Source organism: Lepidothrix coronata, unplaced genomic scaffold (assembly GCF_001604755.1).
Source record: "Lepidothrix coronata isolate B3197 unplaced genomic scaffold, Lepidothrix_coronata-1.0 Scaffold19, whole genome shotgun sequence".
Classification (NCBI taxonomy): domain Eukaryota; kingdom Metazoa; phylum Chordata; class Aves; order Passeriformes; family Pipridae; genus Lepidothrix; species Lepidothrix coronata.
This window is the reverse complement of record NW_016690199.1, coordinates 5,706,228-5,728,260: the sequence shown is the minus strand read 5'-3', so window position 1 is coordinate 5,728,260 and position 22,033 is coordinate 5,706,228. Positions and strand designations below refer to the sequence as shown.

At 42.2% G+C, this 22,033-nt stretch overlaps 2 protein-coding genes and 1 non-coding gene across 7 annotated transcripts in view; 2 read left to right on the top strand and 1 right to left on the bottom strand.

Annotated features, from left to right (window-relative positions):
* Positions 1–13,028, top strand: part of ZNF839 (zinc finger protein 839) — a 13,755-nt gene extending 727 nt beyond the window's left edge. For 2 of the 4 annotated variants that reach the window (XM_017807442.1, XM_017807444.1), the window contains exons 2-8: positions 3,315–4,232; positions 6,213–6,464; positions 7,237–7,329; positions 7,677–7,829; positions 8,932–9,072; positions 10,047–10,185; positions 11,646–13,028. In XM_017807442.1, the coding sequence (XP_017662931.1) occupies positions 3,315–4,232; positions 6,213–6,464; positions 7,237–7,329; positions 7,677–7,829; positions 8,932–9,072; positions 10,047–10,185; positions 11,646–12,637 (2,688 nt within the window). In that variant the 3' untranslated portion in view covers positions 12,638–13,028. Of the gene's footprint in view, positions 1–1,874; positions 2,379–3,311; positions 4,233–6,212; positions 6,465–7,236; positions 7,330–7,676; positions 7,830–8,931; positions 9,073–10,046; positions 10,186–11,645 lie in introns of those variants that run through there. The other 2 variants (XM_017807441.1, XM_017807443.1) reach the window with 2 other exon arrangements.
* On the top strand, positions 666–739 carry TRNAI-AAU. The gene has a single exon. It is a non-coding gene; the product is annotated as a tRNA-Ile (tRNA).
* CINP (cyclin dependent kinase 2 interacting protein) lies at positions 3,631–22,033 on the bottom strand. Of its 2 annotated transcripts, XR_001873578.1 has the most exons (6): positions 21,926–21,977; positions 20,539–20,707; positions 19,186–19,312; positions 17,499–17,628; positions 15,745–16,022; positions 3,631–3,707 (listed from the first exon to the last, which is right to left on the bottom strand). XR_001873578.1 is itself a non-coding variant. In XM_017807452.1 (5 exons), the coding sequence occupies exons 1-5, from the start codon at positions 21,930–21,932 to the stop codon at positions 15,820–15,822; spliced, it is 636 nt and encodes a 211-aa protein (XP_017662941.1). In that variant the 5' UTR covers positions 21,933–22,033; the 3' UTR covers positions 15,701–15,819. The 2 variants fall into 2 exon arrangements, 1 of the variants encoding a protein (XP_017662941.1); XM_017807452.1 differs by lacking the exon at positions 3,631–3,707 and having other exon boundaries at positions 15,701–16,022; positions 21,926–22,033.

Here is a 22,033-nt window from a genome sequence, read left to right as displayed (position 1 = left end):
TCATCCCCGGTGATGGGCTGATCCCTGGCGGATCCCGCGCGCCATTGCGATGCGGGGATGTGCCGGGATGGGATGGGATGGGATGGGATGAGCGGACTGGAGAGGAGCTCGGAGGCCACAGTCCGACCTATAGTGAACCAGCCTCCACAAAAAACCGCTGCATTTTGGAGCGGTGTGTCGTCGCCTCCCGCCCCATTGTCCTCACCCCCTCGGTGTTTGCCAAAACGGACATCGTGTGTTTTAACGTAGACTTCAAAGGTGAGCAGAAAAGTTATGTTGTAAGTATCAAAATACTAGGAAAATCGTTTGTCCGTGCAAGCTAACAGTGCGTTAAACTTAAGAAGAGTAAATGCTTTTTTTAAAAACCAGTTCAGATATTTTAATTAAATGAAACTGGAATCGTATCCTAGAAAACGTGGAGAAGTATTAGTTGCCCCATGATCGCGTGTTATTGTTATTACCTCCCAGGCGCTGCATCTCCATAGGAGGAGCGCAGACTGCTTTGTGGTTTGGCTGAAGAGTTTAGCGTGTGTTCCCGCTTGCGCGGGCCCGGCTGCGGCGCTCCTGGGGCCGAGGAGGTTCCTCGTCCCGGCTGTTGTCTTCACTGTGGCGTAGTAGGGCGAACATGCCCTTATCTACCGCAGAGGCGAGAGCGGCCGTCGAGTGGCCGGTTAGCTCAGTTGGTTAGAGCGTGGTGCTAATAACGCCAAGGTCGCGGGTTCGATCCCCGTACGGGCCATTCGAACTTTTCTTTTTTTTCCCCGTCTCCCCAGCTTGTCCAAGCGACTCCCTCCCACCCGCCGCACACATTTCTCCTGAGAGGCTCGGTGTGACCTCTACACAAGGGCACGGCCGCGGGGCGGGGTGTGTGTGTGTGGGTCGAGCAGCCGGGTCGGCTGCAGCGCTGCCCATGCTCCTGCGGCAGATGGAGCCCGCCCGGCTCGGGCACAGCGTCCATTTCTGTTTCTGCGCGGGTGGCTGCGGCGTGCTCGGGGCACCCCTTTGGGCGCGTTTTCCACCGTGCAGGTTCCGCTACACGCACTCCCTGCAACCTGGTCGCTTGTCTTGCTCCCGAAACACTGCCCGGTAAGAGCGACTGTCGGAGCATAGAATCACCGAATGGGTCAGGTTGGAAAGGACCACAGTGGGAGACCTGGTCCCACCTCCCTGCTCAAGCAGGGTTATTCTGCACGTGGCACAAGATTGCGTCCAGATGGTTCTTGAATATCTCTAGTGAAGGAGACTCCACACTCTCTCTGGTCAACCTGTTCCAGTGCTCGGTCACTGCACAGTAAAGAAGTTCTTCCTCGTGTTCAGGTGGAACTTCCCGTGCACCAGATTCTGCCCGCTGCCTCTCGTGCTATTGCTCGGCACCACCAAGCAGAGCCCGGCTCCGTCCTCCCGGCACCCCCCCCCCCCTTTAGATATTTATACACATTAATGAGGTCCCCTTTCAGTCGCCTCTTCTCGAGGCTGGACAGGCTCAGCTCCCTCAGCCTTTTCTTGTAAGAGAGATGCTCCAGTCCTCCAGTCGTCCCCGTTGCCGTCTGCTGCACCCGCTCCAGCAGGTCCATGTCCCTCTTGTACTGACACTGGGTACAGACCGCACCTGGAGCGCAGGGAAGCGCAACTCGCGCTAACTCCACCCGCAGGTCCCACCTCCGGGGCCGGGCGCTGCGGGCGCACCTCCGCCGGGTTTTGCCCGCTCGAGCCGCCGTCGGCTCCGGGCGGCCCCGCCCCGGGGGGGCGCGGCGGGCGCTGCCGGGGGCGCCATTGGCCCCGTTGGCCCCGCCGCCGGTGCCCCGCGCGCCGCCCGCGCCGCTGACACCGCCCGGGGCCGCGGATGCGGCGCCCGCCCGCCCGCGCCTGCCAAGATGGCGGCTCCCGGGGCGGGGGGCGCCGGGGCGCCTCCGCCGCCGCCCCCTGAGGACGAGCCCCCCGGGGCTGCCCTCGGCGCGGCCGCGGCGGCGGGGCGGGAGGAGCTGCTGGCGGTGACGGAGGAGCTGGTGCAGAGCCTGTCCGCCCTGGAGGGTGGCGCGGCGGGGAGCGGCGCCGTGCTGTACCTGCGGGCGGACGGCAGCGCGGCGGAGGGCACGGGGCTGCTGGAGCGGCTGCTGGAGAGCCCCGGGCCGCCCCTGCCGGCCCGGCCCGCCGCCGCGCCGCTGGCCCCCGCCGAGCTCCGGCGGGTCATCGAGCAAGTGAGCAAGGCCCAGGAGCAGCAGAAGCCGCTGGCGGCCGCCGCCGCCGCCCCCCCTTTGCAGCCGTGCCCGGCGGGCGGCATCATGCAGAACGCCGCCCGGCAGCTGCAGAGCGTGGCCCAGCAGGTTGCCCTGCAGCAGGGCCGGGCCGCGGCGGCCGCACGGCTCCTCCCGCAGAAGGTAACCCAGGGGCTGGGCGGGGAGGAAAGGAGGGAGCCTGCGGTACCCCCGCTCGGTGGTGAAATCCACGGCTCCGGCGGGTTTAATTGCTTAATTGCTTTAAATATATTTCTTTTTTTTTTTTTTGCCTTCCTCTTCAGTAACACCTGCCCTCGGGTGTAGACTCGAGTGCCACAGCTCAAAGACACAGGCTTCAACGTGGTTTAGGAAAATCTGTGTTTGAACGTAGCTAATAGTTGCCGTGGTCAGTGTTTCTGTCTGACAATATGTGCAGCGAGAACTGCTTAGAAGGGATGTTTCACAGTAGTGATGCACAGGTAGATAATGTGTGCCCCTCTTACAAGAAGGTGACAGTACCTCTGCTTTCAGCCCACGTTCTGGGGTGCAGGGGTTGTCAAGTGATTGATTTGAGTTGAGGCAGAACTTTGGATGAGGAGGAGAGACTGTGAGGGAGATGATCAGTAACATGTACCTTCTCTGAATCATCACCACAAAGTTTTTTTGAAGTGAGCACATATTATAGTGCGTTCTGGACCAGGTATTTGGCCTGTGTCATGTAGCATGCTGTAGTTCTCCTGCGTGTGGGGTTTGCTGAAGGTTATGAATGTGCCTTGGTGATGGCGTTGACTCTGCTATTCCAGACAGGCCTGCTAGCAGGAAACAAAGCTGTGACATGGCCTCAGAGCAAACTTTACATGCTTTAGTTGAACAGCAATCACAGCAGTAAATGTGCAGGAAACCCCGTAGCTGGAAGGAAGGGAATTTATGCTTTGATGTTAAATCTGTGCTTTGATGCATTAAAATGGAAAACTTACGATGTGCAGTGGTTTCTTCAAGCTTTTCTTTAAGGGCATGTGTGTATTATCTTGATAAGTACTGTATTTATTAATACTGTATTTGTGTAATTGCAACTCTTCCTTTTTTCCACAAAAGCAGCTGGAAGCCATTTGTGTCCAAGTTCAGCCAGGACAGATGAAGGAAACTGAAAGGCCAATGACATCATTGGCACCAGTCCAGTCCAAAACTATAACGCTGAGTCAGCCGGTTGGTAGGAATTCTAGCATGCCAGGACTTGGCATTATTAATCCCCAGATAATTAGGATACAGCCTGTTTCAGGAACTGAGCAGCAGCAGCTATTCCTGCATAGTTCTTCCGAGTCTCCAGTTCAGTTGCTTATGCAGAGACCTTTGCCATCTCATGGATCAGTGTCTGTGAACAAGATTCCCACATCTAAGATGGTAAATGGACAGAAAGCTACTCGTGCCGCAGTGTCGGCTTCAAGGTCTCCAAACACTACCGTGGTTGCAGCCAGTTCAAGTACACCATGCCTTGAAAAAAAGCAAAAGGATGACAAGTTAAAAAAATCCTTGAAGGTGAAAACTCGTTCTGGACGGATTTCACGCCCCCCCAAATACAAAGCTAAAGACTATAAATTCATTAAAATGGAGGATTTGGCTGATGGTCATCAGTCTGATTCTGATGACTACTCTGAGCTGAGTATAGAAGATGATGAAGAAGGAAAGGTGAAGGGAAAGGATGCATTATTCAGTTCTTCAAATTATAATCTGAAGCCCAAAATGTTTAAATGTCAGACTTGTGAAAAATCTTACATAGGAAAAGGAGGATTAGCAAGACATTATAAACTTAACCCAGGCCATGGACAGCTGGAGTCTTCACCTCAAAAAATACCTCTAAATAAGCCTAATGGAAGTATATTTGTGGACAATGCCTGTGGAATAAGAGAGGAAAGGATGAGTCCAGCGTATTTGGATTCAATTGCTGTCACTTTAAATCATCAAAATGCACTAGCTACCAATCTGGAAGAAACTGTTGATTCAAAGGCTGGAGAAAAGGTAAAGTGTTACTTGGAAAAGCTGTCAGTTTTGTGGGAAGTAGAATGGCAGTTCTGCAGCCATATTGTCTTGTTCTGCTCAGAAATATCCACCTATACACTACATTAAACAAATTTCCTGTTGAAGTGCTTTAAAAATCAAATTGTCTCTTGCAGTTTGCAGGAACAGTACTCTTGCACAGACACCTACAACTGAGTGTTCATTTGTTACTGCATACAGTTTTCACCTTGTCTGCATAAATACATTCTTCTCTGCATTCGGATAAGAACACTCTTATTCAGTTACAGCCTTTAGCATGACAGCAGGACATTATCTGCTCTATCAATTTCTGTTACTGCAATAGTGTCATCACAAAAATCTCTTTATTTTCCACACAGCAGTGGACTGCAGCTTTTCCTAGAGCAGGTGTTCAAAGCCTGGCTTTGAAACCTTGCATGCCAAATACTCTGGTGAAACTTGAGTCTCTGGGTTGGAAGCTACTTCAGCTGCAAATTTTTTTCTGTGATGTTTTAAGCTGGTAACTTAAAAGTTTCTGTTTTAATATTTAAATGACTCTTAACATCTTGCAGCAAGAACTGATGCAGCTGCTGTCTAGGAAAAAGTACTCATTTAGATGTAGGAGTGTCACATTTATTACTTTAGTTTGTACTTATGAAGTTGCTCTCAGGAAAGCAAAAATGTACAGCTTATGTTGCCAGTGCAGCAACCCAACCTCCCCTCATCCTCTACACTAATCTATCATCTTTGGAAAAAGAGAACTGCAGAATACTGAAGTTTGCTCTTTGAATTATTGTAGAGTTGTTGCTTCCCTATGCAGCACTTATTTTACCCAGTATGATGAGGATTTAGAAAAGACTCAGTCTTGTATATTTTACTACTCCTGAATCCTAGATTGCGACTGTACCTGCTGCTTTTAACTAGCAAGTTCTACAAATGTGTTCTACACATTTGCACATAAACTCATTGATATGTTACAGGTTTTGGTCAAGTGAATACTTCCTAGAAAGAATAGCAGGATTGTTAAAATTGTTACAATGATACAGACAGGAAGGCAATCAAGATCCCCACGCTCAATCTAGTCTGATGTCACATTTAGAACTAATTTAGTAACTTAATCCCTGGATAGAACTGACATAAATTTGCCATTTTTAGAGCTTTCCTAATCAGTAGAATAGTAGGGAGCTACCTAATGCTGAGATGCAAACGTACAGATTATGCAAAGAAGCCTGATATACCTCAGTACTATTATAAACTCCTTTCTTAAAAGATACTAGAACATTCTTAGAAATTCTAGCTTGGAAGGGAAGATGTGTTCAGTAAGAAATTACTGCTTTGAACAGTAAAAAAAATTGCCCTGAAATCACAATAACTTAGCAACTCAAAAGTACCTTTTCTATTTTTATGGGGTCTTGTAAGAGGAGCTGCTTCTTAGCTGTGTTCCTTGGGAAGACTAAGAATTTTGAAATGTGGGAACTGGGCAATATATTTTGATATTTAGTTACTGGGCTTGTTAGTGTAAGAGTTCTTGTCTTTCCTATAAATTTTTTATGCTTTGACATGGTTAGAATGAAACCCAACTTACTCTTTGGGTATGTTTAACTGCTAAATAAGTTTTATTTCTACAACCTCTTTATTTGAAGATGATGTATTTTACTTCAAAAATATTAAATGTATTTAACTGACTTAAAACAGCTCTTTAATTATATTCCCATAATCTCTGTATTTTGGATGACATTTTGTGGATCAAAAATGCTAACTTTGCAAATAATGGCATGTATGTGTTGCAGAAGTAGCAGTCTTACTAATGTGCTGGATTTATTCCACAACTTTTCTTTGCAAGTTATGTTTGTATCCAGCTTTGCATTTTTTTTAATATGCTATTTATTGTTTGCATAGATGACAAACTTAATTATAAAACTGTCTTCCTCAAAAAAGTATTTAAAATGGTGAATAAATACTTTTTTCTTTCTTTTAATTAAGACTTCAAAGACTGCAGAAAGCAGACAGTTGCTGGCAGAGCAACAAAATGAAACCAGTTCAGGACACCGGGGACCAGTAACTCCAAAGGGACCTGGAAGGCCCAGACGACCAAAGAGACATGGTCGACCAAGGATGGGTGGAAGATCCAGGTGTTCTGGAAGGCTTAGCAGACCTGGTCAGTCCCCTTCAAAGTCACTTAGTAGTGTGTCAGCAGAACACAATGTATTCAGAAGAAAAGCTAGGTTAAAAGAGGTATGGTTCTCTTCTGCAATTACTTCACAAGTGTCTTTCCCCCGCCCTCTTTTTTTTTCTTTTTTTTTTTTTAATCACTTATTTTCAATGAATCATTTTCAAAAAAGATTTTGTTGGAATTTTTTTTTACATACTTGTGTACTGACAAGATGAAAGCCTAAGATGTCTTCTCAGAAGAAAACATTAAGTTGTCTTTTAAGAAAAAAAATACTTCCAACAGAACAGTGGAAAAAGAGAAAATGGGATGTCAGTCTGGAAAGGGGCTTTTGACATGTAGATGTACTCTTGCTATCCTTTTTCTGGAGAAGGAAAGTTACTAGCCACCAATATGTATCTCCTCCAACACAGTAAAAATCACAAACTCAACTGGAGTTGAACAACATCAAAAAAGAAAAAAAACAAACAACCAAGTCCACAAAGAAGGTCTTGGGGGAGGATAGAATGGGGATTAAAATCCATGCAACTAACACAGTTCACTCTTTTGTTTCCTATGTGTTGTAGATCCTTTATGGCTACTAAAGCTACTGAGGTTGCTGTTCTTTCTATGAATTGGCAACATCTGTGGGACTGAGTTTTGTCTGTAGATGAGTAGTAACTGTTCTGAGGTTTTCTAACTTACCCCGTTTTGGTGTTAGTTTGCATCTGTTCTCCAAGCTGCTTAAACATAGGGCGTATCTTTCAGAAAAAAAGTAGTGATGTGTTATATTCTGCAAATGGGATGCATAACCTGTGGGCTGCTTTTTCCTAATAAACTCATTCTGGCTTTTGACAGCTAATACAACAGTGTGATAATGAAGACTTAATGGAGCTGGCTCTCCCACGTCTTACAAAGCTTGTTACAGTGTATGAATTTCTGTTGATGAAGGTGAGTTTTTATGTAAAAATGTTAAATTACTTTTGGGACACTTTCATTAGTATACATAAAAAGATTCTTTTAGAGACATAATTGAATTTCCTAAGTTGGAACTGTGTGGCACGTAGATGTTCCACACATCACTTCAGTCTTACAGAGGCAAAACTCTGCTAGGTCTCAACGCAAAGCCTTGCTTTTTGCTGCCTGGTTCAGTGGCATTTTGAACATTCCATAATCTTTTGACTTTAATGTTTCTGTTTTAAAATGTTGAACAAAACAAATTTGACAGATTTTAATTTCATCTTTTTTAAAATACAGGAGAAACGAGCCCTTTTTTTTTTTTTCCCTGTTATTTCTAGGTTGAAAAAGGATATCCAGCCAAAGCTTACTTTCCAGATGTGTATAGGGAATTTGAAGACTTGCATAACATGGTAAAGAAAATGGCTTATGATCACCTCAGTAATTCTGATTCTGTGAGTTGCCAGCAGCCTGTTGAAATAAAAGATGCTAAGGTAATAAAGCGCTTTTTGGAACCATGATTTTTTTTTCGTTGGTTTGCTTTATTTTAGATGCATTGCATTTTTAATTTTCTCTGATAGGTTTTGTTGTGCTGGTGAATTTATTTGAAGAAAACGTGATTTTTGATTAGCAAAAATAGTCATTATTGTAAAAAGTCCAACAACTTACCAAGAAGAAATAAAGAAGAATAAACTAGAATTGTAGTTTTATGTCAGTGGATACAACTAGAAATATAAAAAGCAATTCTAGCAGTGCTGATACCTGCCTTGCATATCTAGGGTAGTATGAAGCTGCATGTTACTGAAAGGTGTATTTGGCATTAACTGCTGATAAAAGTACATCCTGATGTTTGATAATGAAGGAGGGTCTATATTTAAAATAAGTGACCTTGATTTAAAGCGATAAGTAGTTTCATTGCAAAATGAGGACAAACTGAATGCATCTATGCAGTTCATAGTCATAACTAACAAATGTGAAAGGCAGTGAACACGTTAATAAAACTGCAGACTATTATTTTAGTGGTTTCATATTTGTTGTTTGTGGAGCTGCATCTAGAAAGACAGATGGAACCTCTTTCTTGCTTCCCTTCTGTGTTAATTGTGCATTCTTAATATAGAATGATGCTCTTTAAAAAAGAAAACCAAAACAAGACTAAACCAAAACCCAAAACAACCCTACCCTGATAAGATGAAACACAGGAGTGGAATGTGAGGAGGGGGGAAAAGAATCTTTAACCTACTCGGAGATACTCTAAACAGGAAGACTTTAAATGTTTTTTTATATGATAGCCTCAACAACCTTCTTTATTAAACTCTGCTCTGAGTAACTCTCTCTGGATTCTATATATAACCATTGTACTCCTGATTCTTTTGAGTTTGCCTGTTAATAGTCACCTTCAAATGAAGGTCATGTATCAATGTGGAGGCTGGTGGAAAACAGGGGAGTCTAAATACTTGCAGTGAGCTGTGATGACTGTCAGGCTACACACTGTGTAGTTCTAGTTCAGCTTTAAGAGAACTAATCCATATTTCAGCATTTATGCATTCAGATTTGAGAGGTTAACTTTTACTTTTTTCCCTATATCTGTTTTTAAAGGTTGCTGAATCGCTGGGAATTACAGAAATACTCACTGGAGAACGAAAGACAGAAGGTGCAGACTCTTGTTCACAATGTGTAATGAAAATGGTTAGTGAGCAAGTGCCTGTGGAGATACTGGGACAAAAACGGTTAGCTGAGGTATGGAATACCTTTGTGAAAATTGAAAGGGAAACTGAGACAAATTAAAACTTGTTAAAACAAAATCATATTAGTATTATCTGACTTGGGTTAAAGTATGGCTTTTGTGGTGTTCAGAAATACTTAAAGTACTTTCTACTGTGGTATCATAGCAGGGCCTATTAACTAGCACATTAAATATGTACTTTGGGAAGATACTTGGTAGCATTCAGGACAGAATCTCAAAGGCTTACAGGTAATGTCATGATATGAGGATGGAAGGATTTTGTGGAGGTTCTAGTAAATGGGGGCCTAACAAATTCCAATAACTTGTGTTGGAGGAAATGGCCTAACCTACAGCAGGCTTGGACGTGGGAGAATTGGTTGCTGTGCTAATTGGTGGTAGATGGAGGGGCACAAAAACAGTTCCTTTCTTTCTGACGAGTCGCTTGACCAGCTTTAGTCTGTCTACAGTTTAGCTGTAGCAGAAAGCCGTGTTTGCTCTTCTTGGATGTCATATCTCTGTGGTCCATCCTCTTAAATGATCTACTTTGTATTTAATCCAGAGTTGTTCGTGGTGGTAGATAAATAAGACTAATGCTTTTTTCATTTTCTGCCTGTGGTTAAATTTAAGAGCTGATTGTGTTTTCTTCATGAACCAAACAATGCTGGGCAAGCTGTGCCTGTATTGAAGCTGGACAGAGCTTACAGCAGGTTTCATGGGTACAGCTAATCACAAAGGCTCGGGGAAATCCTTTAATGTTGAAGCAAGGCCAGATTATTTCAACCAAGAATCAGAAGTAATTGGTGGCATTTTGGCAAAGTGTGACAGCTATGTTTAAATCCTTACCTTTTAGGAAGACCTGTAGCATAAATCCTGTTTTCAAGCATCATCAGTTCAGCTGCCCCAAAGTGCTCCACAGTTAGTTTGTGATCTTTTCCAATATTGTCAACTGTTATGGTGGCAGCCAGTTAATCATCTCTTGTATTGACAGAACTCAGGGGAGGAACTGTTGCCACCAGCCAAGAGGACCAAGTTAGAAGACATAACGGAGAATGTGAATAATGCTTATGCCAGTCAAGATGAAGTGAAAGAAAAGAGTGGGAATTTGTGTACACTGTTTGAAAAAGATGGTAACCTCTTCACATTTTCCAATTCTGTTCTATTCATGCAGGAGCTGAACAAGTCTCTATTGTTCTTCAAGCTAATGTGGGTTTTGTCTTGGAACTTTCATTTCTTAACTTGTTCCCCAGGTCCTTCAAAAGCAGTAGTTTAACTGGAAAGGCCTCATGGATGATGCAGACCACAGCAGTAGTTCAATTCTGGATGCATGATAATCCAGTTATTGATACTACTGCAGTACTGTGAGCATGGTACTGTCCTCTGCTGTGTGCTTCCTGTCCATCCCATCCCTCACAGTGAGGATGGTGCCATGACCATTGTGTCAGCCGTGGGAGAGCAGAGGAAGAGGAAGCAGAGTGTGTGTCCTTCCTCCTTGGCTCAGCAGGCTGCAATAGCAGAATTACCTGAGCTTAGTGGATCTTGGGGGAGTGCTAGTGCAGGCTGCCCCTCAGATTGGCAGGGTAGCAGTGAAAAGAAAGAAAATCTTGAGTAAGATGTGTACATCAGTACCATCATCTTGCTTCGTAAATGCCTTTTTCTGGTGTTGCTGTAAGCAGCTTCGCTCTTGCCCTTTGCATGTCTTTCAGTCAGAGGTGTTTTTTGTTTCCCCCACTTAGTTTGTTTTTCTTTCTCTGTATGACCATGCTTATTTCTTGCTGTACTGTGGTTTTTTTCTGGGATATGAGTTTTCAAAATTTTTTTTTCACTTGTATCTGCTAGTCGGGCTTTTGCTAGTCTACAGTGCAAAAAGTTAAAAATAGTCCCTTCTGCACTGTTAGGCCTCCTTTGTTGTGCAGTGGTATCTTTCATAACAAGTTGTTCCTTTTGACCTGCAATAATAAAAACTGGCAGGTCATACTACTGCATCTTAGTAGTTATTGTGATCTGGCACTTGGTCCAGGTCAAGTAGTTGGTAAAACACTGCATTTCTAGTGTTTTTTACCTTTTCTGCCACAGGAAGAAACTGGGGCTGTTAGCACAGTTAATTAATATGTAATAACTTGATGACATCTCTGAGTCCAGGATGAGCTTAATTATCAACAGAAATTTTATCAAGTTTAAATGCTTCTGTCAGCTTACTAATGGTGATGGGGATGAGCAGCTGACAAGTTTGTGCCCGGTGAAGTCTTTATCTTTTAATGTTACTGACTGCATGACAGATGGAAGACAATTGAGTTTGACTTTCAGACCAGGTTGTTTTCAGGATTAACAGAAAAATTATGCTTTTTAATATATCTTACTATAGAAATACTGATAATATAACATTATGCAAAAATTCCTTAAGTATTTTTATACTGACTTTCTCATTGGGAAGTTCTGTGGAACTTGTAGGTGCTTCAGGTTTGCTAATTTGGGGGAAGAAAGCAGGGAAGTAGTCTAGCTTTCCCTCCAAAATTATTGCTGAAAAATAGTTTTCTGGTCATGCAGTATTAGATTGCCCAACAAAACTATATTTCTTTCCCCTTTTCAGGTTTTAATCCATTAAATGGAGAAATCCTGCTTTCAGAAGATAGGCATATCACTTGCTGCACAACTGGAAGTACATTACCAACAGCAGAGGAACATAATTCACTTGCTGATTCAGGAGTTAGCATCGCTGCTGAAAATTCAGGTACCTTCTCCCAGACCGTGGAAATGAGGATAGAATATTCCCAGCCTGTGAACATCCAGGGACCAGATCTGGCGGGTGACGCATCCCTGGTGCACACTGAGGTCGTGCTGCCTGCTGAAGCAGATGGTTCACCAGAGCTGGTTCAAGGGCACTTTGTGAGCGAGAATGTGGTGGGTGGACTGGCAGCTCCGGAACTTTGCAGCTTGGTGTCGGAGCACGCAGGGGGCAGTCAGAGCACTGACTTACCAACGAGTGAGGAAAATGGCCACAATCAAAAATATCAGGAGCTGCAAGAAGAAAACCCTAATTTTGCAATTAAAGAACATTCTGAGCAACTTCGTAACGCTGGTATGACTGACGAGATGCAGGAGCTTGAAAAGGTTTTTTCAGCAAACGTTGTGCCAATAAACTACCCACACGGTGCTCAGGCTGAGTCGCACCCAAACGCTGTCCAGGGAGCCTCCCTGTCTGCTCATGTGAACCATGAAAATGCTTTTAAAAACCAGACTGACTATTCCTGTGGGACAGAGGAAGCACATGAGCTGGCGAATACAGTAACTGTAGATGAAACTGTAGCTTTTGAGATTTCCGATGAGAGCCATGATTTTTTGTCTCAGGGACACGAACAGATTTTTATTCAGACTTCAGATGGGCTTATCCTGTCTCATCCAGACACTGCTGTTTTGTCTCGGGCAGAGGGCATTGTTATTGTAACTGATTCCAGCGGTACTACAATGCACATTCGTACACCTGAGGGGATACCTTTGGAAACTGTGGAAGCACTACTGGCAATGGAGGCAGGTGGCCAAAGTGAAGATATTTTGCTCTCGCAAAGTGAATTGGAGCCATAAATTAGAAAAACCCTATATAAGCTTTCTTCTGGAAAAGACTGATTATAAAATGTATATTTTTCTAATGTGAATACTGAGATAATTGAAATTTAACTTATTTGTAAACTGTTTCTATGCCCTGTACTTTTTATAACTTATGTTTATATAAATCTAGCAGCATTGCAACCAAAAATTCTAGAATTAACATTGTTCTATTTGCTTTATATGTTGGAGATGGGTGGGAAGTAGAAATCTGTCAACCCTAAAATTGTTGCACTGTTCCCTTTTGTTACCTAATTCCTTCTCTCTCTAGCCATCTAAAAATGCAGTAAGTTGTACTGCTGTTCAGCAGTGATGTGCTGTGTACTGGCAAGCTGTATATGGGTAAAATAAAAGCTATATTAAAAATGTGCATTTTCTGTGCCACTGAGATTACAAAACACTTTTTGGTATTGCAGTTTTTCAAAGTGTGAATATTCATTAGCATCTAGACTTGATGCACATAAACCTGCCTGGAAAAATGGGCAGTTTTAAGTATAATCCACAGTTGGGCATTACAGGAACAATGTGACAGCCTAGCTGATCCTTACTGAAATAACCATCCACAGAGTTAGTGACAGAAATAGCCTCAAACAAGATCCGATTTGTACTGAACTGCTGGAAATGTATTTAAGTTTTGTGTAATGTTCATCCACACCTTTAAGAATTGCTGCTACTTAGACAAAAATGGGAAGGTGCATAAGTAGTGATCTGATTTTCCTTAATGAGGTACCAAATTCTCTTTTGCTTTAGTCTGCGATGGCCTATTTTTGTGAGACTGGTATTACATGTTTTTTTCTTTCACATGATGCATCCTTTATCAGTTCTACCCTTTGACCTTCCTAGTAATTTCACACTGCCTTGCACTGTTTAATCACAATACAAAGGTATCCGTGACTCCCTGTTTCTCTAGGCAGGGAGAAAACTTGGCAAATCACTTAGCAATGGCTATCTCGTATTTTTGTCATACTTTCAATACGATCCTTAGATAATGTATTTTTGTGGAGACCTCCCAACAGCTTCTTGTCCAAGGCACTGTCTTGTCTTCCAAGAAGTTTTAAGAGGTGAAAAAGAACAGTGCTGAATGAGTAGACATTACTGTAAATTGGTAACATATCTTTAAAATGTGTGTGTCACCTCATTACTAAATAAAGGAGGCTCCTGAGATAACTGGACAAATCCACTAAGGACCTTGATCTGCAGGAGAGCTGTTTTGTTGATAAATCAAATATGAACACGATTTTTTTCATGGTATTGTTATGAAGAACAGCACAAAAAATTGAGTCTAAACAGGAGAGAGAACTTAGAGGTGAAATAATCTGTTCTATGTCCCTTTAACATAGCTGGTTTGGTTTTATTTGTTTGGTTGGGTTTTCTCTTGGTTGCCTAAGTAGAAGATGAATTTGATTAGTCAAAGCACTGCCTTTTAGGTGTGGTTGTGAAAGATGCTCTGTATTAATGAGCTCCTGTCTGGTGGTTGGGTTTATGGTGTAGTGTTTGATTTGGGTTTTTCCCCATCTTTGTTTTATTAGGAGGTGGTAATGGCCAGAGGATACAGACCTACCCTGTAAGTGAAGGTAGCATATAAAGCCAGATTCTGCTGGTCTTTCAAAGTCTTTGCAGTGAGCAATTCTTTATTACACTCTTTTGTACTGGCTGTCTAATCACTACATCTGAAGGCTTCAAATATAACAATCAACTGCTTAGAGCTATAATGACAAAACATCTCTGCAATGATTTTGCAGTAATCTTCCCATGTCTGACAGCAATCAATAAGCAAGGGGGTCTGTGAATACGAAGACCTCTTCCTGAAGAGCTTATTTCCTCTAAGAAACGAGCAAACCACAATTTCCACCTGTGCAGAAAATGAATATTTGCTTCAATTCTGTCTTCCCTATTGATTTGCACATGCTGGGAAATACAATACACCTACTCCCATCTTAAAAGAACAATCCTATATGTGAACCAATCTTTTCTCCTTGGAAAATATTTTTGAAGTATGAAGGTGTTTCCATAGTGACACGGGTCTGGCCCTACTCAGATAAATTAAAGTGGCTGTTAAACTAGGTGGAACACTTGCACTGAAAAATAATAAAACCCAACAAAGCTGTTCCTAACTGATTGTGTTCTCCTTGAGCTACAGCAGAATTGCTTTTTAGACACTAGAAATTTGGGCTAAGAATAGAACTCTATTAGCTGTCAGAAAGAACCTCGTTCAACACAGCAACACATTGAGAAAACTTTACCAGTTCATGTCTGTCTGTTCTGTTACTGCAGCAAACTTATCAAGCTTATGAGGTTTCAGCTTAGAGCCAGTTAAGTAAGTGATGCTGCCTTTGCTATCAGTACAGAGAGGCAAACGAAAATCACTTGATATCAGTAGCAGTAGTCCAAGGAAAAACTCACAGAGCCCTATGGGGTGGAGGAAACAATATAGGATACGGCCCTGACTGAAGGAGGTCTTCTATTTATTGAATAGATGCTTTCATGAAACATCTCTAAGAGAAAAAGTTAAAATTAATTAAGAGAAAAGACATTTTTATATGACTGTGGAATGCTGAGTTGTACTAAATCTTCCCAGCGTGGTAGTTCAGGCTTGGATCACTCTTGAAGGGTGATGCACCCCTAACACCACCAGACTCAAAACCAAACCAGAATTAACACTATTGTCTACAACTGCATTTCAGAATCACATACCAAACTATGTGGATCCTTTTGGATCCTGCCTTTTTTTGCCTTCCTCTTCTTCACTTATGAAGCCAGTACAAAAGCACTCGTCCTGTTAAATCATGCAAAAGACCCTCCATGAAAGATCATGAAGTGCTGAAATTCTATGGCCAAAGGGACTGTGTAGGTACTTCAGATTGTCAAGACTTGGAAAGAAGTAACATTCTTTGCTGAAGCTGTGTGCTTCTTCCTGATTACAGGAGACTTAGCCTCCTACCTGTATCCTCTCTACTGCTCTTAAAATGGATAAAACAACCCAAACCAGATTGTCCCATGCAGAAACAGGAGTATCAGCTAAGACAAAATAATAAATACAAACAGAGAAAAACTTTTTTAATAAGTTTTACAAAAATTCAACTTACGTGGTAAGCCTTGCAATTTGCCATTTCAGTTTCATGTAAGCATCATTAGAAGCCAGCCATGTAACTTTTGGAATTCTAGCACTTTCTGTGTCCTGTCTCCAGCAGCATGGCTTCAAGTAGCAGTGTGCTGCTGTTCTCAATGTAAGGCTGGTATAACCACGATGATAAATACACCATCAGCAGATCCTGGTCAGCAGAATGAGCTATGTCTTGTACAATTGCTTGCTTGAGTTGTAGTTCCTTCTTGTACATTTCGGAGAGCTTCCAAGAGACCTCATCTGGAATGGATTAAAAAAACCAGCACATTGACCAGAATATATCAGCAATTCTCTACAAGTTAAATTACACTTGAAATGTGTGGATCATTAAAAAAATCCACCTACCTTACATAAGCTATTGCCCTAATACAGACACCTTGTTTTTTAGAGCATTAATCATGTTTTTACACTAGAATATCAAATGCTAAACAATTTCCTCAGCTTTGGGATATATTTTACACACATCTGATTTTGACATGAGTCCCCATTTAATTCTAGAATAAGCAGTGGTATTGGTTCTCAGAATCCACCAGAAAATTAGCAATTAGAATCAATAATTATCAATTATAGCTATTCCTCAAATAACCGAAATTTGATTTTAAAATCTGGTAATGCTATCCTGCAATACAAGCTTCACATTTTAGAGTCCCTATTGATTTTAGCTAAACTGAAGAATGCCCCCACATGCTGTCAGGCACTTCAGCAATGCATGATCACCAATGAGTGATATCAATAATGAAAAACAACAGCGAAAACCCCAACAGACCAAAACTGAAGTAATGTAAAAACTAATACTGTTACTAGCTATGTTAGTAATACTGGCAGGGGGATTAAATGCATCTGTATAATAATCTTTAATTGTCTGACTTCCTAAAAAATAACCATACAAATTATTTTTAAAGAAAGTGATTCTGTGTTTCTAACTTAGCCTGAACTATCACTGCCTTCAGAAGGATTTAGTCTTTCATGCAGCAGACAGCATCACTAAATGATTCAGTCACAATGGGTGTTTTGATAGCAGTTGTCTTTGTCATTCTTACCCTTTTAAGCTGACAGAAACTAATACATAAGATTCCTGCTAAATTGTGGTAGTGAAGAAGCAGGGCTTCACGTGACTTCCACTTCACAAAGAAGGCATTTGGTTTGCATGCAATCAGGCTTCTCTTGAATTCAGACAGTCTTAAAACTGGGGTAATACCAGTTGGGAGGCAGTACTTTTTGCCATCAAGTGAATGCTAAAAGAATTAACAGTAGACAGTAACATTTCTTTACTTGTCTTGACTGACACTGAGATCAGAGGTATTTTTCTTTGGCTGCCTGCAGAATTAACTGAGGTATAGCTTGCTCTTTGCATTCAAGGACTTAATTTCAGTGTCAAGCAGCTAAGCCTACAGCTTAACACCACCAAGTTGCACATGTCTCTCCCTTCAGAGGACGTGGCTGTTGCAGCTTGGCCACTGTAAGCTGCTGACAAGCTTAGTTCTGTGCTGTAACTGTTGCATGTCAGACAATGCCTGGCACTTCACACAAGCAGGGATCAGCAGTAACCCTAAGCCAAGTGGTGCATTCACGTGTTTATTGATTAGTCAATTGTAAAGGAGACACACACCCTCTCTCAGGCAAGACATCCAGATAAAAGGGTTCACTTTTCAGTCTTAAATTAGATGACATCAAAGACACAATATAATTAGCTAAGATAATCAATATTTTACTTACAGAAATATGGTGTGGGCCATGTATGAAAGAAGGGTGCTGTGCAATTCCCGGCTCCATGGTGGAATGCTTCCAAGTCACAAATTCCTTTAGTAGTCAAAGTAAGCTTTTCCATTTTCAGTTGTATTTTTGTCTGAAAAAATGATGAATGTGTAATCTTAATGAACATCTCAGGAACATCAGGCTACTATAATCTCAAGGATTTTTTAAAAACATGCTATTTATGAAGGCTATTTAGTCTTAGTATTTCTAAATCACAGTTTTTTAACTCCAGAGAGACGTGACACCTGGAATCTATATATTTAATATGAGATATCTTGAAATTTTGAACACTGCAGATATGACTGATTTTGCACATTCTTTTGTTTCCCTCATGTAGAAATATACTAAAGCTTTCTGTCATTTTTTCTCTCTCTAGGTTTTTCCTATAGCAATTTAGCACTGGGGAAAAACATCAAACAAGTGTAGCACAAGCCCTATCAACATAGGTTTTCTTACATTACCATGTAAAAATGTCTTAAATTTGATTTCAAAAGATCAGCAGCAGGTGAGAAAAGCAGCTCAAGCTACTACTGACAAGGTATCTAGGCTGATCTAACAGCCTGCTTCAAAAAACAGGTCATTCCATCCACTTGCTTCATGTTCACCTGACTTTGTGCATTGCTGATGGGGATGAATATTTACAACAAAATGGAGCTTGCAGGCAGTATCTTTAAGTCCAGCAGTTAAAATAGAGATATTTCTCTAAACTCATAAGCTGGTATAAACTCATAAGGAATGAAAAATAAAATAGATCATTGTAGTTATGTTTAGTATCCAATCTAACACTGTTTAGACTCGTATTACTCAGGAATAGTAAAAAATTAAATCAACACACTTGGTAGTCTGAATACAAAATTACCTCAAGGGAAAAAGAACCCAATGAAAAAACACAAAAATTACTGTTACTTTTTCCCCCAGCACAAAATTTGAGGGAAATCTAGCTCATTTCCTGCTTTTTCTAAATACTGGATGACTGGTATGCTGCCTATGTAAAAAAAGGAGATCTACCATCTTTTTAATGGGCCTCCACTTTGGCAGAAGGCTGTAAAAGTTATTTTTAATATGAATTTTAAATTACAGTTTCAGGCAGAAAAATACAGTTTGTTTCTTGTCAAACTGACAGGTGGCATTAATTCCTAGCAATGCATCCAGAAAAAAAAGGGTTACATAATAATTATCTTACTCCACTCTCTAGAGAAGGAGATCTGCACAGCAAATGCAGGTAGGCAGACTAAAAATATAACTGCATTATGTCTGATCAAAGACAGCTGCAAGGATATGATGGCAGGTAAAGCACTACTTTATGCTTTGTTGTTTCTTTTGTTCTAAACGGAGAGAATATCCAGTATGAGAGAATATGTGCAGTTTTAGAACGCATTCTTTGTACAACTTATTTCCAGATCACTTTATAAAGGGAGGAGTAGAATTATAAACAGAAGGCAGATGTAAAACCAACTTTCAAATTTACCGATCAGGCAAATAAATGGTGCATGCTGGATTTATAACCATTTAGGTTTGAAGCCAAAGAACTATGAAAGAAACCCCCAATTTTCTGTCTACAATAAATACTTGAGAACATTTCCTTATGTCATATTTGAGCACACTTGGAACTGATTCATATCGACTAAGACTGGAAAATGAGCGTTACCATCTGCTTTAAGGTCTCGAGTAATTCTGCACAGCAATTGTCCAGTTCTTCGTTGTATCTTGGGGTTGGCTTTTCAGGTTCTGTGACACTGTTATCACATGCTATCTCCAGTTTTCTGTCTTGAAATCTAAAATAGAAATATAAGGCAGACTAAACAACTGCATATAGGTTTACTTGAGCTGTGCAGATTTAAAATCCATGTGGCCTGATCCTACAAAATCTCTCTCTCACAGATTGTTCATGAGAATACCTACATAAAAACTGCACAAGGCCATGAGAACAAATAGGGATGACACCACAATCCCCAAGAGAAACACAGACCTACTCTACCTCAGAGCATGTGCTTGAAAACGGTGTGCTTGCAGGTGTTAAGATAACACCTTTTCCCTCTGCCCCTGTGTTGGAGGTGGTTCTCCCATAATGGAAAAGGTCTGCCCAGGCTTCATCTGCTCTGGATGACAACCTGGTGCCTCACCACAAACTCATATTTGTGCACAATTTAAGCCAAGACATTTATCTGTGAACCCAGAGCAGCCAATGTGCAGACACCTACCCTGCCTGGCAAACTTTAGAGGGAGCTGCTAGAGAGCAAAAGCAACATCTGGCACCATTACAGCAAAATACTCCTCACTTGTATCTGTCAGAACCCTGTCAGGCAAACTCTCTTCAGCTGTCAGGACTCTGAAGAAGCTTCTTCTCACAACCCTCTTAATTAGGTTTTTCTTTACAGTATCAAAATAATAGCTCTACCAAAGTGGGGTGGTTTTGTTTTTTTTGGTTTTTTTTTTTTTTTTTTTTTTTTTTTTTAGTTCTTCACCCTTTTTTGTTGTTTTGTTGGTTTTTAGTTTTGGGGGTTTATGTATGGTGGTGGTGTGGTTTTTCTGTCTGTTGGGTTTTTTTTAAGTCATTACTGTTAAAACTTTTTTGTCTGTACAAATCACTGATTCTTTCTTCAAATCTGTTGAACTTTTCACTTGAGTGAAACGTGTAAAATATGTAAGAGAGTAAGGGAACTCACATGGGTGAGATTTATAGATTTTAACTTTGTGGATAATGTAAGTATTTTAAATATCTGTTATGTTTGACTATGTAAAAGAAATGTTTTCCATTTCTTGCAAATGACATTACTTTATGAGATTATTTTAATCTTTATGAGACATTTATTATTTGAATATAAATAGTTTATGTAACCAAAAAGTGCAGCTGCTGAGTTTGATCTAAGAGCTAGCTTATCCACTGTGGCATGTTTTCTCCCCTGTCTCCAAAAAGAACTTTTTAGTGAAGAAAACAGATTAATCTCACAAAAAAGGCAATCTTTACGCTGTCCTTATTCCTGTGTATTAGCATACTTACTGCTCACTGATCTTCATGTTGACTATTTTGTTTGCCGTAGTAAATCCACTATCATTCAGTCTCTCCCATTTCATCATTAAATTATGCCAGTCTGCTGCATTATCTTTAATTTTTCTTGCACTGACAGATAAAACAGGCCTTCTTGGAGTACTATCAGCAGGACTTTTTGCTGTATGAGAAAATAAAGATATTGAAGCCATTTAAAGCATACAGAAATAAATCAGTGTCCATTAGCAGTTTGTGTGAATGATTTCCATGCTCTACTGGAGAATATTGATTAAAGTAAAACAGAATTTACATTAACTGTCTCTGGTCATGAAATCTAATTCCTCATCTATCAGCCTTATTACTATTTATAAGAAAACAAGGTTATTTAAAGAACACAAGCACATTCTGCATGTGATATTGCAGCACAGACAGCAGCATCTTTGCAGAGCTGACTAATCTAGCAGTCTTCTGACAGTCAAATACTAATGCAGTATAGGAAATCACGGCAACAATTACTGCATGCATCCAGTGCTCGTGCCATGAAAAGTATGAATTAATTCATGGCAACACACGAGCTGGAAGAGTTTGGGGGAAGGCTGAGTCCTTCTGCAGACGGTGGGCGCTTTACTGCTTGAGCACAAAGCCCACATCTCATGGTGTCTCCCTGGAGGCCCAGAGAGCAACAGGAACCCGCAACACATCCCTCTGAGCACACGAAGCAGCCCCACCTTCACACAGCAGGCACTGCCCCAGCAGCCAACGCAGGGCTCCACACCAAGCAATAACACCCTGCCTGCTTGTTCGCTGGCTTTAACTTTTATCCACAGAGACGCCTGAAAAGTGGTCACAGATGTGAAGGCCACACATAATCATAGAATGGATCAGGCTGGAAGGGACCACAGTGGGTCATCTGGTCCCACCCCCTTGCTGAAGCAGGGTCGTCCCAGAGCACAAGGCACAAGATTGCGTCCAGATGGTTCCTGGATATCTCCAGTGAGGGAGACCCCACACCCTCTGTGGTTAATTTGTCCCAGTGCTCGGTCACTGCACAGTAAAGTTCTTTCTCATATTCAGATGGAGCTTACTGTGCATCGGTGTCGGCCCGCTGCCTCTTGTGCTATTGCTCGGCACCACCGAGCAGTGCCCTGCTCCATCCTCTTGGCACCCCCCCTTCAGATATTTATACACACTGATGAGGTAACACACATGGTGCGACACGGGTGTCCTCCGCTCCTCCCGGGGCACCGCCCACACCCGGGCGTGACAGCGACAGCCCGGCGGGCTGGCGGGGCACCACGGGCACATTAAACCTCGTTAGCTCACCAAGAAACCACCAGGACCCGCCTCCGGCTGCTCCCCCCTCTCCCTCCCGCTCCCTCCCGCTCCCTCCCGCACTCACCCGCCATGGCGGCCCCGCCGCCCGCGGAAGTTCGCTCACGTCCGGCCCCGCCCAGCCCGGCCCCGTCGAGCGGCGCAGCCACCGGGGCCGCCGCCGCTCCGCCGCCTC